The sequence below is a fragment of the Parasteatoda tepidariorum genome, chromosome 7 (assembly GCF_043381705.1).
Source record: "Parasteatoda tepidariorum isolate YZ-2023 chromosome 7, CAS_Ptep_4.0, whole genome shotgun sequence".
Classification (NCBI taxonomy): Eukaryota; Metazoa; Arthropoda; class Arachnida; order Araneae; family Theridiidae; genus Parasteatoda; species Parasteatoda tepidariorum.
The window spans coordinates 9,173,672-9,190,611 of NC_092210.1; the positions used below are offsets into that span (position 1 = coordinate 9,173,672).

A 16,940-nucleotide genomic window follows, 5' to 3' on the forward strand; every position below is an offset into this window, starting at 1 on the left:
TATGTTATTTATGTCTGTTATTAAATTCGTATCGATGTTGTCAGGTAAATTTAGTGACCGTTTCATAAATAAAAACACGCATATTTTTATATTGTTATGCATTATTTCCAGTGAATAAAGATTAATCAAAAACTAAAAGATTAGTATTTACCCTTTAGTCAAAAATAACAATGAAACAGTTTCCTTCTGACGCATGTTAAACGTCAAATAACTGTCAGTTTTGGAACAACGTACTTGTTTTACCTGAAAAATGCATCAATATTCTTATAAATATTGGTAATGAATGGTTCTAAAACAATAATGCAATGTTGTGACCATTTAATTTCAAAATAAAAATTTTAAATAAATTCTTAGTGTAATTATAAAGCACTTTTAGAAGAAGTATTTTCTCCAGGCAATTTGGAAATGATATTTGACTCTTTTTTCTGAATCAGGACAATGAGGTGAACTTTATCAGGTTTTTGAAAATTGTTTATTTTGGGCCCATGATAAGTTTCTAATGCAAACAAAAGAAAACCATTAGTCATCGATCAAATCATCAATCAATCACTCCCTTATTGTTTGGCTCAAGAATTTGTGAGGCACAAAATATCGTTATTACAGAAATCTGGCAATGTAGGATACTTTTATTGCTTCCTCTATTATTTAGATCATGAATTAGTTGGAGAGTATAAAATTTCTTTCACAAACCTGGTTATGGAGGAGAGCATTATTGTTTCACCAATTCTTGAATAGTATTTCCCGAGCACAAAATATCATTTTCTCAAAACCTACCACAAAATTGAACCAATATAATGACTTTTCTATTGTTTGGATGAGGAATAGTTGAGACGAGAAGCATCTTTGTTTCAAAAACCTGACAATGTAAGAGACCGTTATTGACTCCTATTGCCTTGGATGAGGAATTTGTGGAGGACTAAAAATAGGTTTTTCGAAAAAACCTGGCAAACCATAATTGTTTGTATCGGAAACTTTATAAAATATGGTAATGTAGGGCAGTGGTTTCTAATTGGTGTTCAGCGAAACACTATGGTTTCGTGGAACACTTTAAGTCGTTCCGAGAGTTAGAACCCTTTTTCTTCTTCTTTTTTTTCTTCTTTTCTCTGTTTTTTTTAAAACCAATATTGATTTTTGTAACCTTTAATAATATTTATATGCAATAAATAATTCATTATTTTTATATTTTAGAGTTGCCATTAGGAAATTATTTTAAGTAAATATATATATAGGGCCTCCGCTAAGGACTTAAAATTACTGGCTACTAGATTACTATTTAAACTACTTTTATTGTTTTAGTTGATTTAACACAAAGTGTACCAAACAACAAATTGAAGCAAATCAAATTAATGAAAATGGAAATGTGTCCTGATTTTCTTTTAAAGAAAATCAGATTATTTTCAATTGGTTAGCAATTCTTAAAAAGTTGATGAAAATTTAAAATTTTTATGAATAGGAGGACAGATTAATATTTTCTACGGAATTCAAATTTTAAATTGTTCTACGAAAATAAAAAAAATGAACTCTTAAAAATTATTCTAAATGAAGTATTATGTCCCCTTATATTTCAACAATAATTGTATAAAAATTTTGAAGCATTTATATAAAAATGACTAAGCATTTTTGCGCAAAAGAAACCATAACAAACGCTATCGAAGTAAACAGACAGCTGCTTTTGTTCTGATTGGTCCATTCATTTCCGAATGCGTGAAAACAAAAATAATTCTTCAATGCTTTGATAACTGTCAATTAATGAACAGGCATATTTTGGAGAACTTTATGAATTTATGTTTCTCAGCCAAGATTATGTTCTAAAATTGCCCCTTAGGTGTCGGAAAGAAAATTAGTTTAGAACTGCTTTTGAGACTTCGGGCCGCCCACGAAACGTTCTATCACGAACAAAAACATTCTACTGATGTTTATGTGGCGGCCTTGGATGAAAAAAACCTGTTAAACAGTCCAGGCACCCTCCCAAATTAAACAACCAAGCATTAAAAATGATGAAAAGCTACATTAAAAAGTAAATGCGGCAGAAAAAAAAAATTAAGATTGCTAAATTCAATTACATCACAAAAAAGTATCCCCATTATTTAGTTATTGTTTTAAGATTTGATAAGGAACAACCCCAAAATGGAAACAACTTAAATATTGTTGAGAACACCTGTGGTTGGCATATGGAGGAGGATGGAACAAGCCCAGGGGGGAAGAAACAATTTTTTTTCCTTAAATATTATCATATAGATGACACTATGGTAAAAGGAAGTAAATTAAAATTCCCTTGGAATTTTTTTTTTCTGGTATTATTATTTTTTTATTATTTCATGTCGGATACGTTATTAAGAGGATTAGAATCTTTAAAAGCGATGGCAGACGATTTTAGATCGTAGTTTATCATATTTTCTTTTAAGGTAGGAATCTTTTGCGGATTACGTGCCAAGTCGTAAGATAATTTCCTAAGAGGATAGATGACAGGGTTTAGTTTGTGGATCGTCTGCGAAAAATGAATGACACATTTGGCTGGGAGAAAAGGATTTGTTTAGTTTTTAATCCGCATTGTCGTATGCAGGTTGTCTTTCTTATCTTGCCGCCAGGTGAAATTTTTTTATGCTGTTCTAAAGTTAAAAAATCGTTTTCTCTTTGTTATATTATTTTTTTAAATTTATTTAATTGTTTTTACTTTTTATCAATGTTTCTTAAAAACTTAAGAGTTCTTTTATTTATTATTATTCCTAATGAAAAAAGTATTTTGAACATTTGTCTTTAATGTTTAATGCTATGTTTATTGTTACAATATTTTATGCGTTTTAAACTGAACTATTCTCAAGTTATTCTTCTATTATTCTAATATTATATAACTAGAAGGGTACTTTATGTGTTATCCCTTTGACTATTTTCGTCAGCGCCGAACCAAAGTAATTTCCAAGTTTATTTTTACATAGTAATTGATTTATTTTATTAAATTTATTTTAAGATTTGATAAAAAATGGTAAATGGGATAATTCGTAAGTATCACTAGAAGTTATAATTCTGTCATATAGATAGCAACAACTCCAGCACATAAATAAATTAATTATAAGTAGAAAAGATGATGCTTTTCTGGCATAATTAGGAAGACAATCCAATGTATCAGATGCATTTCTATTCAATTAATGAAATATTTAATTAAAAAAAAATATGATAGCTGTATACAATGACTGTTATTGTTTCTGTTAATTGAACCATAATATATCATTGGTTCTGCTTACATGATAGTTGTTTAATTACGAATCAATTTAATTTACTAAGTTTATTTCTTATGATTCGGGTTTGTTGCATTGTCGTGTGAATAATTTTCTTTCGATTATAATTAAGTTTTTACAACTAGATCGTGTAATGGTTTAAAGCAGTTTTCATTTCTTTTATGAAAATTTTTGTTGCTCATCATTTTTTTCTAGTATTAGTAAAATAGTTTTTCTGATTTCGCTTGTCTTTAACGATGACAATAACCGCACTGCAATCTTTATCTGAGTTTCTGTTGCCTCTGTAGTACTCTAATCTAATTAGCACGAACACATTGCAATTTTTACGTCAAATAATTTCTAGTAGTCGAAATTAATGCCTTTCTTTAATTACGTTTCATTAATTAACGTAATTAAGAAACCAATATCTCGGATATGAGTTTTGTAATCAGGGATTCATCTAATAACCAATCCACGATACGTCAAAAAGAGGGAAATAAGGTAATTAAAAACACTATTGTGTTCGTGTTGTACACAGGAAATAAACTTGAATAATTCGTTGAAAAAGTTTATGTAGAAAAAAAAAAGTTGTTTTCCAAACGATTCCAAAAAAAGAATAAAGTAATATTGATAATGAGTCGGCCATCAATGAAGATCTGGAGAAGTAAATTTCCTTAAACCAATCAGAAGACTTTTTTTTTCTTCTTTTTTTTTCCTTCTGCCGACAGGGGGTAATTTTATTATTGAAATTTCTGTATAGCTTCGGTTTTTGATTGACGGACCTTATTGTTTGAAAACCAGTTTTTAGTTTGTTCTTGTAGAATGGAAATAAGCTATATTTGTGAAGAAACCTTGTACAGGATTTGCATGGTTCTCGCCTTGTTAATTTTATTTGTTTTTCTTTTTTTTTCTTCAAAGTTAGTAGAGTTTTGAAAGGTCAAATACTCGCGTGTTGGCTTGTAGTAACTAGGTGAATTATTGAAAGATTTTTTTTATTAATTTAATTTTTGTTGTTTTTTTTACCTTTATATCACAGGAGACGTAAAAACTGATTTTAATGGTGTATGCAAAAAAGCAAAATATTTAAAACTGTTTTTCCAAAGCTGCGTCGTCACATTAAACGTTTCTTTTTTGATACGTTTCTTTTTTGATTACGTATTATATGGTATTTTTATAACTGCTGTGAATTTTCAATAGTTATTCGTTGATGCTAGGTCACGTTTATACTATCTTCAACTAGCACTCTTTATGCTGATTCTGAAAACGACACAAAACTTCAATATGAAAAAAACTTTTGTAAAAAATATAATGTGTTTGTAGTTTTTTTTTTCTTAATATTTTAAAAGTGATTCTAACTCTGCATTATTTGGGTTCATAAAAATTTGAAAAAATTGTGAATTACTCACTGATTTTGATCATTTTTATCTAGGTCGAAAAATCTAGCCTAAATTGTCGATTTGATTTTTTTAAAATTTTTTTTACGTTATTTGTCCGTTCTAAAGCTCAGTTAATTCATTGTGACAAGATGAGATACATAGTTTACATAGCTTTGGCTTTTTTAATGTTATTATTATTATTTTCCTTCGCTAAAAAACTACGAAAAAGACTATCAAGAGTTAACTTCCCGCTAGGAATGTTCTCTTGGTGACCACTCAACTCAGCACGCGCTGTCTCGCGCGTGTTTTGTCCACAAGCAAATCGCGGTTTCTAGTTTTTTCATCATTCAAATTGCCACATGCAGAAGAATCTTCGGGGATCTAAAAATCTAATCGAGGGGATCTCGCCTCGTCACGCGGCTCTTTGAATGTCGAAAGCTAGTAACCGCTATTCGTTTGTGGTCAAAAACACGTAGCAAGTGCTAGGTCGCGTAGCACGATGAAAAAATTCCTAGTGGGCTGCCTATTGAAACTGCAGTAAAACTTGAAGAGCTTTAAGTTTAATACCGAGTGGAAAATTGGTAGTCGGAAACCCCAAAATTGGGTCAGCTGTTCAACGGCGATTATAAACTACATATTATCTTTCTTGTTCAAAAAATTGTTCACCTGATGAATCGCCACATGAAAAAAACTCTTTAAAATCAATGAATAATTCACAATTTTTGCTTGTATATATACAGCGTTGGAGAAACTATTCAAGCATTTAAAAAAAAATTTAAACTTTCATGCTTTCATTCTCATTCAATATTTTTTTAACTTACATTCAATCTAATATTTGACATTACAAATATATAAAGAAAAAACTAAGTTTTGCAATGAAATATTGCATGGTATAGAATAAATAACGTCTAGATTTTCATTGAAATTTTCCTTACATACCAGGAATTTTTGTTATTTTTCTGAAACTGAGTAGGAGCCCTGTCAGAATTCTCTAAACGTACTAATATTTTACTCTATTTTTAAACCAATTTTACTAACGTTTAGTCCTTACAAAAATAAGTATTTTTCTGAAGTACAAAAGTATAAGTATCATATTATGAAACAAGAATAAATTTTTCTATAAAATAAGAAAGAATTTAATAATCTTAGATTTTTTTAAATATTTTTTTTTTACTTATTTTTATAAACATTCACTGTTAAAAAATTCAACTAGATAACACTGGCTCAATCCGCCAGTAATGCTAAGCTAAAATAAAATGTGAATGCATTAAACGAACGGGAAAATTAAAAAGGATATGTTACTATTTGGCGTGTCAAAATGGACAATTTAATTAAATCTCTTTATTAATTATATCACTTAAATTATCAAAAAATTAAAAAAGTCATTATTTTATTAATAAATAAATGTTGAATAAATACTATTGTTGCCATATCATAATTTGGCTTTGTAAAATATATTTTTTCGAGGAACTTAAGAAATACAAAAATATATTTATTGTAAATAATAATAATAATGGAGTTATTAAATGTAATGAAATTAAATGAGAATATTCAAAATTTGCAAGTTAGTTTCCTCGAACATTTAGAATTGCTCACTTTTAAAGTTAATACTAAGAATTTCGCTTTCCAACTTTTTCTGTTTTGAGAAACCAAACACGATTTTCGTCCTTCTTATCCAATGACGAAAAATGTTGACTTTGAGAGCCATCTAGTAGAGAAATTCATTACTAATCTTTTTCAACCGGCAGACGATTTCATTTTTAGAACAAGAAAGTGTTAATCTCGATTTTGATTAATCTTATTGAAGTGTATGAATTCGTTCCTTTTTGTTTGTCATTACAATATAGTTAGAATTAAAGAATAATGTTAAATGCTTTTATTCAATTTAAATCTCAGCCTTATCGGAGAATAAATATTGGCCTATTTTAATTAAAATACTAATTAGTAATGGAGCATTTTAATGTACTAAGAAAGATAAGCCAATTTTAAGTTATATCAATTTTAGTAACCATGGTTTTTAAAGTTTTTTGATATTTTCAAAACATTTTTAGTCTAGGCTTACCTGAAGTTTAGTCTAAACTTAGTCTAAATTTAGTCTAAGTTTAGTCTAAACTTAGTCTAGGCTTACCTGAACTCATTTTCTCTATGTTTTAAATTTCAAATTACTTATGTAGATGAAAGAGAATTTGTCATGAAGGATTTCTCCCATGACATAGCGTCCATATTGACTTAACAAATACAATCGGACCTCTATTTAACGAAGTCGCTAAATCCCGTTAATAAGTTCGTTATATAGAAAATTCGTTAAATAGAAAATCACCTTTTGAAACACTAATACAACACAAAACAGATTTTAAATTCATAAGCACTAGACACAAGTAAAATAGCAATTGATACACCTTTATCTTGTAAACTAGTATCTACTATTAATTTTATAAATCTTAACCGTAAAAGAAATCTGCATGGAAAACAAGAATCGAGCAAAACATTATCCACTGTTACACTATCATGCTTCATACATTTTCAACTAAAACTAAATTTATGCATAAAATTATAGCTGCATTTAATATAAAAGTAATTTTAAACATACATTACCGCGTGCGTTCTTAAGTTTAATTGCTACTAATAAAATTCGTTAATTTTGTCTGAAACAAAAAGGGAAAGAGATTTTACTGCTTTCTCTAAAAGTAAAGTGGCTTCGAAAATCAATTCAAGGTCATTTTCCCCATAAAATGCGTAAACAAGTTTGAAATGTTCCGAAATATTTCGGGAAATAGGGAAAGTGGATCTCAAAGAAAAATTCGTTTAAGTAGAAAATTCACTTCGCTATTTGGAAGTTATTTTACAAAGAAACTTCCGAAATGTTCTTGGTTCCTCGAAAAAAAATCGCAAAATAGAGAAATTCGCAAAATGGAAGTTCGTTAAATAGAAGTCCGACTGTACTTTTATGAACTTACGAACTGTCAGACGTTTTATATTATTTTCTTACATCAAATTCAACTTTTTAAAACTTGAATTTTTTATACATAAATATTAGAGTGACATTTCAAATGTTTCTTTTCCAGACGCTTGCGGACTTTCGGACGTGGTGCACATCGAGAGTCTCCAAGAGAAATCCCAATGTGCCCTGGAGGAATACTGCAGGACGCAACACCCCAATCAACCAATGAGATTCGGTAAACTCTTGCTGAGATTACCCTCCCTCAGGACTGTCTCTTCACAAGTCATCGAGCAATTGTTCTTTGTGAGATTGGTGGGCAAGACTCCCATCGAGACACTCATCAGAGACATGCTGCTCAGTGGTAGTTCTTTCAATTGGCCCTACTTACCGCTACAGTGACCCCCACCTCATCTCTATGTGGGCTGCTCAAATAGGACGTGATAAAAGCTCTCCAGTGGCGTGGACCGCCACTGCTGTGGTTGTGACATCTCTATTCCTGCTTCTACAAGTGATGATTACCTCTTGGAACTTCTGGCAGTTTAGGTATTGTCTTGGCCTTAAAAGATGCCCAGCGCAGAATCCAATGAAGGTTGCGTGTGATTTTGAATAAGGATTGATTCTGTTTTTAAATTCCTCTTTTAACTGTCAATAGCCATAATTGAAATGATGAATCGGATTAACGGTTTTTAATTCCGTTTATTGTTTAAATGTCAATAGCCCTAATTAAGATAATTGTAAAAGTAATCCTAATTAAGATGACCATAATTAAGATATTGTGATTTTGAATCGGATTGATTCTGTTTTTAATTCCTTTTATTGTTTAAATCTCAATGGCCTAATGTAAAAGTAATCCTAATTAAGATGACCATAATTAGGATATTGTGATTTTGAAATTGGATTAATTCTATTTTTAATTTTTCTTTCATTGTTTAAATGTCAATAGACACAATTAAGATGGCCTTATCAAAAATACTATCATCCTGGATCGGATTAATTCTGTTTTTAATTCCTTTTTATTGTTTAAATGTCAATAGCCCTAATAAAGATGATTGTAGAAGTAATCCCAATTAAGATGACCATATTAAGATCTTGTGATTTTGAATCGGATTAATTCTGTTTTTAATTCCATTTGTTATTTAAACTGTCAATTGGCATAATTAAGAGGACATTATTTTAAAGTCTTATAACAGTAAAAAATGTTAATGCTTAGAAATTGATTAATTCTGTTTTTATTTCTTTTCATTATTTAACTGTCAATAACCATAGTTGAGATGATATTGGTTGAAAATCTTTTATTGATTCAAAGGGTCACTGCTTGAAAAATGAAATAATATTGGTATTCTGATTAATTCTATAGTTAATTTCTTTTAGGGAATAAAAATTCAGATAGTATTGTCGTTATTACGAAAGGATTCACAATAGTGAATTATCTCAAATTGCTTGAATTAATATGGTATTTTAAATCAAATTAATTCTGTATTTTAATTTTTCGTACTCAAATCATTATTTAAAATTTGTTTGAAGTAATATTAGTATTTTTAATCTGGTATTTTGATTTATTCTTTTTTTTAAAATTCTTTTAACGATTAACAGTTAAAATTATGTTGTTTAAAAATCTGTTACTACTCTGAAAGGGTTATAATTTTTTTCTTTTATGGAATATTGATTTATTCGGATTTATTCTGTTTTAAATTTTCTTTAATTTCTAAATAATTATAATCAAGTTGATATTGTTTGAAAATCTGTTATTACTGTAAAATTGTTTAAAAAATTATTGTGGAAACTGTTCGGAGTAATATTGATATTAATTCTGTTTTTATTTTAATTTTTTTTTATTGTTTATAGTTAATAGCCAGAATTAAGATGGTATTGTTTGAAATCTACTGGAATTGATGTTTTTCGATTAATCTAAAGGCATCGATTACAGTAATCGAATCTATTACTGTAATCGATGCCATTAGTTTCGAAATAGGGAAGACTCTTGGTCCACAAATGGATGCTCGAACTTTATGTATCGGTACTTTCAATCAGGTTAATTCTGTTTTTAATATTTAATAGCCAGAATTAAGATTACTTTGTTTGGAAATCCGTTTTACGAGTAAAAGGGTTCCAAAATTTAATTGTGAAAAATTGTTCGAAGTGATATTGTATTTTTAATCGGATAAATTCGGTTTTTAATTTTTTTTTTTCGGTGTTCAGTTTAGGGAATAATTGTTTGAACTTTTGTGATTATGACTTCTCTAATAAATTGAAAATTTATTATTTAAATATATTCTTTATAAGTCATATTTTTCAAATTCTACGTTTAAAACTCGAAAAAATGGAACTAAATTTTTGTATCGATAAATGGCCTTTTTTTGTGTTTCTCTTAGTTTTATTCTAGGCAACGACTAAAGGTATTAAATTATTTCTAAATGTGTTAAATTATTGAATTTTGTCACTGAAAGACAATATGTGACGTTTGCGCTGGTGCTATATTTTCTGAGGCCAGTGATGTATGTAAATATTGTGTACATAATTGTAGCTATAATAAATTAAGTACCGGCGATTAAGAATTAATTTTTTTAGAAATAAAAGTTTTTACTGCACCTATTTTTAATGATCTCACTTAATAAGTTTATCTATTTAAAATAGTAATAACTAAATATTCTTACACAAAATTATTAAATTAACAATACTTACGTTGATTAAGAACAATTAGAAATTCGTCATTACTAATTTTTAAACTAAAGGCAGTAGGTTGAAAAAATGTTTAAACATAATATTACAACTTTCATTGATTATTAGTAAATTTTATTGCGAAATTCTTATTATTATTAATAATTATTCTTCTTATTAATAATTATTCTTATTTATTCTTACTTATTATTCTTACTTATTATTAAATTTTCACTTATAATTTTTAAACTTTTTTCAAAATTTATTCTTTCAACATGATTTCTCAACACATATTAAATTTTTATTCCTAATTATTATACTTTTTTGTTCATATCAATTCTTTTAGCATGATTATTGAACACATATTAAAATTTCATTCATAATTATTATACTTTTTTTTTTTTTTTTTNTTTTTTTACTTTTTTTTGCAATATACATTTTTTTAACGGGAATACTTAACACGTAAACATTTTTATTCATAATTATTATCCTTTTTTTCATATAAATTCTTTTAAGATGATTATTGTACGCATATTAAAATTTTATTCATAATTATTATACTTTTTTTTGCAATAAACATTTTTTTAACGGGAATACTTAACACATAAAAATTTTTATTCATAATTATTATACTTTTTTTTCAATATCAATATTTTAAACACAAATACTTAAACATACATTGAATTTTCATTCATAATTATTATACTTTTTTATTTTTTCTATATCAATTCTTTCAATTTGAATTCTCGATAGTTTTGAATGAACGTAAGTTCCATTATCTACAATATAATTGTATAAGGCAAAGGCTCCAAAATACTTTTTCGGATTATCTTTAGTTCCAAGCAAACATTATGGTTTAAATCAGTACTTATCAATGTATCATACTTATTTCTTTTTCGTCGGTATATTAATCATTTATAAATAAATCAATTTATGCATACATTCATATATATATATTTTCATGTGTTACATATTTTCAATAGTGCATTCTTCACAATTCCATAATTGTATGTACATAGAATAGTTGTTCTCAAGTGACGTCATCATGCAAATATTAGCCAATCACGTAAAAACATTTTTAAAGTACGTTGCAATAATTATAGTTAACCCTTTATTTCACGGTTAAATTATTTATTGTTGATTTTAGCGATTTTTCACTTGTTGCTATAGCACCGAAATGTGATAGATTTTAATAAATTTTAATTTTTCTCGGATCTGTTGAATAATTTCTATACTTTATTTGTTAGCATCAATTTTATAATTTATGTATAGGTTTCTGTGTTAACTTGTTATTTTAGAATCACTTGCGAACAGCTATTTTGAAATCTATTGCATTGTACAGGTGTTTATCAGTTGTCAGTGACATTGTGTTCAATTTTGTGGATTTTTAGAGAAAAACTTCGTGCCGTCTTATTATTTTTTTAATTTTTTATTAATGTTTTTTTTTAACTCACAGTTCCTGCAAAGCACTCAATTATAACAGAATTTTTCAGTTAGTGTAAAATTCATAATTTAGGTTTAACTGTCAATAATTGAAGGACCCCCTTTTCTAACAGCCAAAAAAATAAAACAAATTTTTTAGAAGAATTTTTTTTTTTTTATTCCGAAAAAGACGCAATTTGCTTGTAGACAATAATCAATATAATGTTCCTGTGTATTGTGCTGCCATCTTGTGGATATTTCCGGAAACTTTTATATTACGGATCTGATAACACCCAGTAACAGTTTAATGTAAAAATGTCGTCTTAGAAAAAAGTGCGGCATATTACTATATAGCTCCAAGCTCTTTGGATACTGAAGAGATAACATGAAGTATATTGCTTATAAATTAATTTTATATTTAAAAAAAAAATGCTTATTTACTTATTTTTTCTTACCATAATGTTGCTAGCACTAAAAAGGTTTGAATCTCAATGTTAAAATTTTTTTGTGATAGAAGTGCTAATTATTAAATTTAAATTATTGTTCCAATTTATAATTGTTTAGTCATTGGATATGAATTATCATATGTTACTACTATTTTTAAATGTGCTATGATTTAGTAAATCAAATTTTGTGTATAAGAAAAGATGTTTTGAAAATAACAACATTATTGACTTTTAAAATCATATGATTAGTTGTTGTGCATCTTCAGTTACTTTAGTTGCAAATATAAATTAATACTCAATGAAGAATATCAATGTTGTATTTTTTTCCAGTTGTACATGGCAGTAAATTTTATTGTAAAATAATAACTGTGTTTAATTCTGCAAATTGTAAAATTTCTTGTATTGCTCATTTAAAAAATATTTTTGATGAATACTTTGTAATTTAACAGTGCAGGTCTGTGAGTAATTTTTTTTTCTTGCGGAGGTTCCGCAAAAATAAAGAGTATTGTTGAATATAATTTGAGAGTTTTTTTTTTAAATTTCATTTCATGTCTTCTTAAATCATTAAATACCTTTGCCTTCCAATGAAGTGAACCGGGTTTGAATCCCTGAGATGGCTGTTCGATACAAATATTGCATCCGGCTTGCATGAACACAGTGCTAGCGTGAAATATCCTCAATGGTAGACGGATCATTGGCTTGAGTCCCCTTGCTGGCAGGCTAACCGTAGGAGGTTTCCTTGGTTTTACTCTCCATGGAAAGCAAATGCGGGTTAGTTCCATCAAAAAGTCCTCCATGAAGGCAAATTTCTCTCAATACTTGATCCAAGAGTTCCCTTGTCTTCTGTATTATGTTCAAAATTACAAGGCTACGGAGTTGAATATTAGTAGTCGCAAACCCAAAAAAAAGGGTCAGCTGATCAACGACGGTTTTAAAATTAAATGTTTATTCAACCCAAAGACAATTCAGTTTCACGTATGCAAAGAACTCCAAACATTTGAAAAATGTTGAAACATTTGAAAAATGTTGATGAAACCAGTTAAAATAGTAGAACCTCTCCCGTTTCTACTCCCCACCCTCCTCCTGTAATTTCTTAAAACAAATATCAAAATAATAGAAATCTATGGAATGTGAAAAAACCATCTGTATGTGTAATTTCAAAGTATTATGTTTTTACAGTTAAATATTTATATTATCTGAGAATTAGTGAGTACGCGTAATAAGGTTCTATATATACGATAATTAGCGCTAAAGGAAAACTGTAGCAAAAATCAAGTCCGTGGAACATGAAAATGTTTTTAAAAAAATTCCGAAATCGCGAACCTCGTACAAAAATTGCCCTATTGCTGTTAATGAAAACAAATGCTTCTCCACATTAAAATGGCGGGATTTCACATGATGTGACCACATTCACAGATTCGATTTTGCTGCGATTTCATTGTAAATACAATCGTGTTTGTAAAAATTGCAACACGATGAAGGAGTTATGCAAATTAAACCAAACTTACTTGAAATCTAAAGTGAGGTAAGACAAGCAAATGATTAGAATTTAAAAGCGCATGCGTGAAACGAGAACGGACTCCGTAACAGCTGCTTGTTCCATGTGTATAAAAGACTGTAAAGATCAGTTGAAATCAGTACTTCAATGATCCGAACAATACTCACCGGTCTGGGAAGCTATACCTGAACATCTAATGAAAAAACTCAATCAATGTCAAAACAAAATACTTAGAAAAATCACCGGTGCCAGATGGTTCATCAGAAACACTAATCTCCACAAAGATCTCAAGATTCCGACTTAATCAGAATATATATACAAACTAAACGCAGATTTCTATGACAAGGCAACAAAATGTAATGCAGTCAACTTCAACCAAATATTCAACTTTGGAAATGTTTAAAAAGATGCAAAATTAAGACCAATAGCTGCACATTTCACCTCCGACGCCTCGTTTCATAACTATCAACATAAATAATCGTCTACTGATATATTCAAAACATCAAATACAATAACAATTCTAATACCTGACCAATCGTTTCCTCACGTTGACCATCAAACTGCATACAGCCTCACATACTTTAGAGCGAGCCGCTCCTTATAATTTCCATTAGTTTTATTTTCACAGCAAGGTGCTTGAATTTTGAAATCAGCCACCACACAGTCTGCTGAACACAAAATGTTTTTACTACATCTACTGATAAAATCATGATGGATGGTATAGGGGCCATTGCGCGGCCCAGGAGCCCAGTTAAGTTAAATAAAGAAGAAGAAAGTTGAAATCAAAGGAGTGGAAATTTCAAGTAAACGGCCAAAAATCACAACTCCTAATCATCCGAAATAAAAAGTAGAAAAAAATACTATCACAAAAAAATTAATTAGATTCAATGAAACAATACCAATATTTGATAAAGCCAAATACCTTGCACTCATCCATATTTTATTTTATAACCGCCGTTGAACAGCCGACCGAATTTTCAGTTTACGGTTACCAATGTTCAACTCCGTAGCCTTGTAATTTTGAACCCAATTCAGAAGACGAGAACTACTGAGAAATTTGTTTTCGTGTAGGATTTTTTGATGGAACTAACCCGCATTTGCATGATGATCCGCATGGACAGGAAAACTCCCACGATTAGCCTGACTGCGAGGAGACAGTAACCCATGATCCGACTACCACTGAGGGTACTTTATGTCAGCACTGTGGCTGGTCCGTGCCGGGTGCGGAATTCGAATCAACTAACCATCGCCGGGAATCGAACCCCTTTCACCTCATTCGAAGTGATTTGCTAATAAGAACTCATCCATATTAGCAAATCGAAATCAAAAGGATAACCAGTAAAGCAGCATGCAGCAAACTCCATGCATTATAGTCTGCGGTAAGAACTCCTCTCCCCACAAAGTTTGAGGCCGTCTGCTGCTATGGAAACAAGAATAGCTCATTTCAGGGAGGGTAGCTTCTCTTCACTCTAGGGCTAACACAATAGACCAAAAAAATAATAATAATATTCCCTTTCTCTCTCCGACCTGAGCCAAAACCTGCCCTAAACAATAACCCCACATCCCTACTTGAAATAGTTAAACCTCGTTACCATAGTCAATTACCAATTAGCCTCGTTACCAATTTCGATTAATTATAAATTCTATATAATGAAATGTAAAATTATTATTATAAAACGCAGTAAAATTAAGAATTCTGTTAGAGGCAGGAAAAAAATAGAACAGCCAACTTGCACTTATCTTAAAACGAATTTTAATATAAAAATCAAACTTTTTATTCTCAATCTCGATGTAGAAATTTTTTTGAATGAAATTATAAAATGTAGGTGGCGCTCCGGATAGTAAAAGAATATTTTTCTGAAATGAAGACCAAATTTAAAATCTCCTGCCGGGCAGCGATTAAAGTTAGTACATCCGACGAACGTTTGCAGTGTGAGATTCGCAGTGTAAAATATATGTCAGTCTTGAGTGAAGTCACGTGATCGTCATCATCATCATCATTTTCCGGAGTTGAGTCGCTTCAGAATGCATACGGGAATTTATTTTCCATTTCTTATTCCGAAATGTGAGATTTACATTCGTTGAGGATGTTGAAATATGCATAGAAAAGAGAGATCTGGGATTTCCTGCGCTTTTCTGTCAATTTTTACACTTTACAAAATTGCGTGAAAAGTGCAGCACCCGTAAAAAAAAAAGAGCTTAATCTAACCTCTCCCTCTGGCTGCTGACAGTAAAACAAATGCTCGAAATCAATTTATTGCCATTTGCAGAGAAAATTAGGTCCTAAGTCGGAACCATGCCTCCCTTCATTTACGTTGCAAAATCTTCACACTTTTTTTGGGGGGGGGGGGNGGGTAATAGGGTGCAAGTCATGAAGTGACTGTCCTTTTTATCTGACCTGACGATGACCATGCCATGATGAAAATACCTTTCCCACAAGAAAACGTGGGGACTATCCTCTGTAGGACTGTATATGCCGAAAAGTTTCAATTTATGGCAGAATTGAATGCTGCCATCATTGAAGCATGGAATAGTATTGATGCTATTGTCTTCCAGGTTTAGTAAATGGTACGCAGAGTCATATATTTCAAGCCATACATAAACATGGTGGATATATTAACTATAATCAGAAGTGACTTTATTTCGCCAGGACACTTTCCCCCTTCCTTTTTTCATTTATTCGATTCATTTTTTTATTCACCACTTATCCTCTAAATAAAAAGCATTTAATTCCAGACAAAAAAAATTTTTTAATCTCTGTTAAAATATTTGACTTTATTTAAAAAATATCCTGTGCAAATACAATAAATTAATTCGATTTTACGTCTTATCAGAAAGACGACATACATACGAATCGCATTCCTCATCCTTAACACTAGAAAGACGGAAAATTAGTATATACGTACCTATATTGCCCAAAAGCAGTCAAAATGACTACATTGTGAATGCGTAAATAAATTTGTTTAAAATTAATTTTTAACATTTTTCATATTATTTACAGTTATATAACAAGCTATTAGTAAATATTAACAATAAAAAAAATTATATGTTGTACAAAAAGTCACAAAATTCTAAGAAAATGTGTCATTATATACATCATTGTTTTTCTAATTGAAATTAAAAGCAGTCAAAATGACTTCCTTAGGTAATCTAGTGTTAACTAATAAACAATGTTTTATTTCCATGGCAATTATAGTTAGTAAATTGCGCACTCGTTTACCAAGAGAAGTGTGCGATCATACGCTCATTTAATTCAGTGGACTGTATTTAACCAATAAACAATGTTTTATTTCCATGGCAATTATAGTTAGTAAATTGCGCACTCGTTTACCAAGAGAAGTGTGCGATCATACGCTCATTTAATTCAGTGGACTGTATTTAACA

The 16,940-nt window shown here is 29.7% G+C and overlaps 1 protein-coding gene across 2 annotated transcripts in view; it reads left to right on the forward strand.

The window, feature by feature from the left end:
• The window catches only part of LOC107457543 (nuclear receptor subfamily 2 group F member 1-A), a 97,975-nt gene extending 85,399 nt beyond the window's left edge, over nt 1-12,576 (forward strand). For both annotated transcript variants that reach the window (XM_016075715.4, XM_043043505.2), the window contains exon 3: nt 7,657-12,576. In XM_016075715.4, the coding sequence (XP_015931201.2) occupies nt 7,657-7,931 (275 nt within the window). In that variant the 3' untranslated portion in view covers nt 7,932-12,576. The remainder of the gene's footprint in view (nt 1-7,656) is intronic.
• The last annotated feature ends 4,364 nt before the right edge of the window (nt 12,577-16,940 follow it).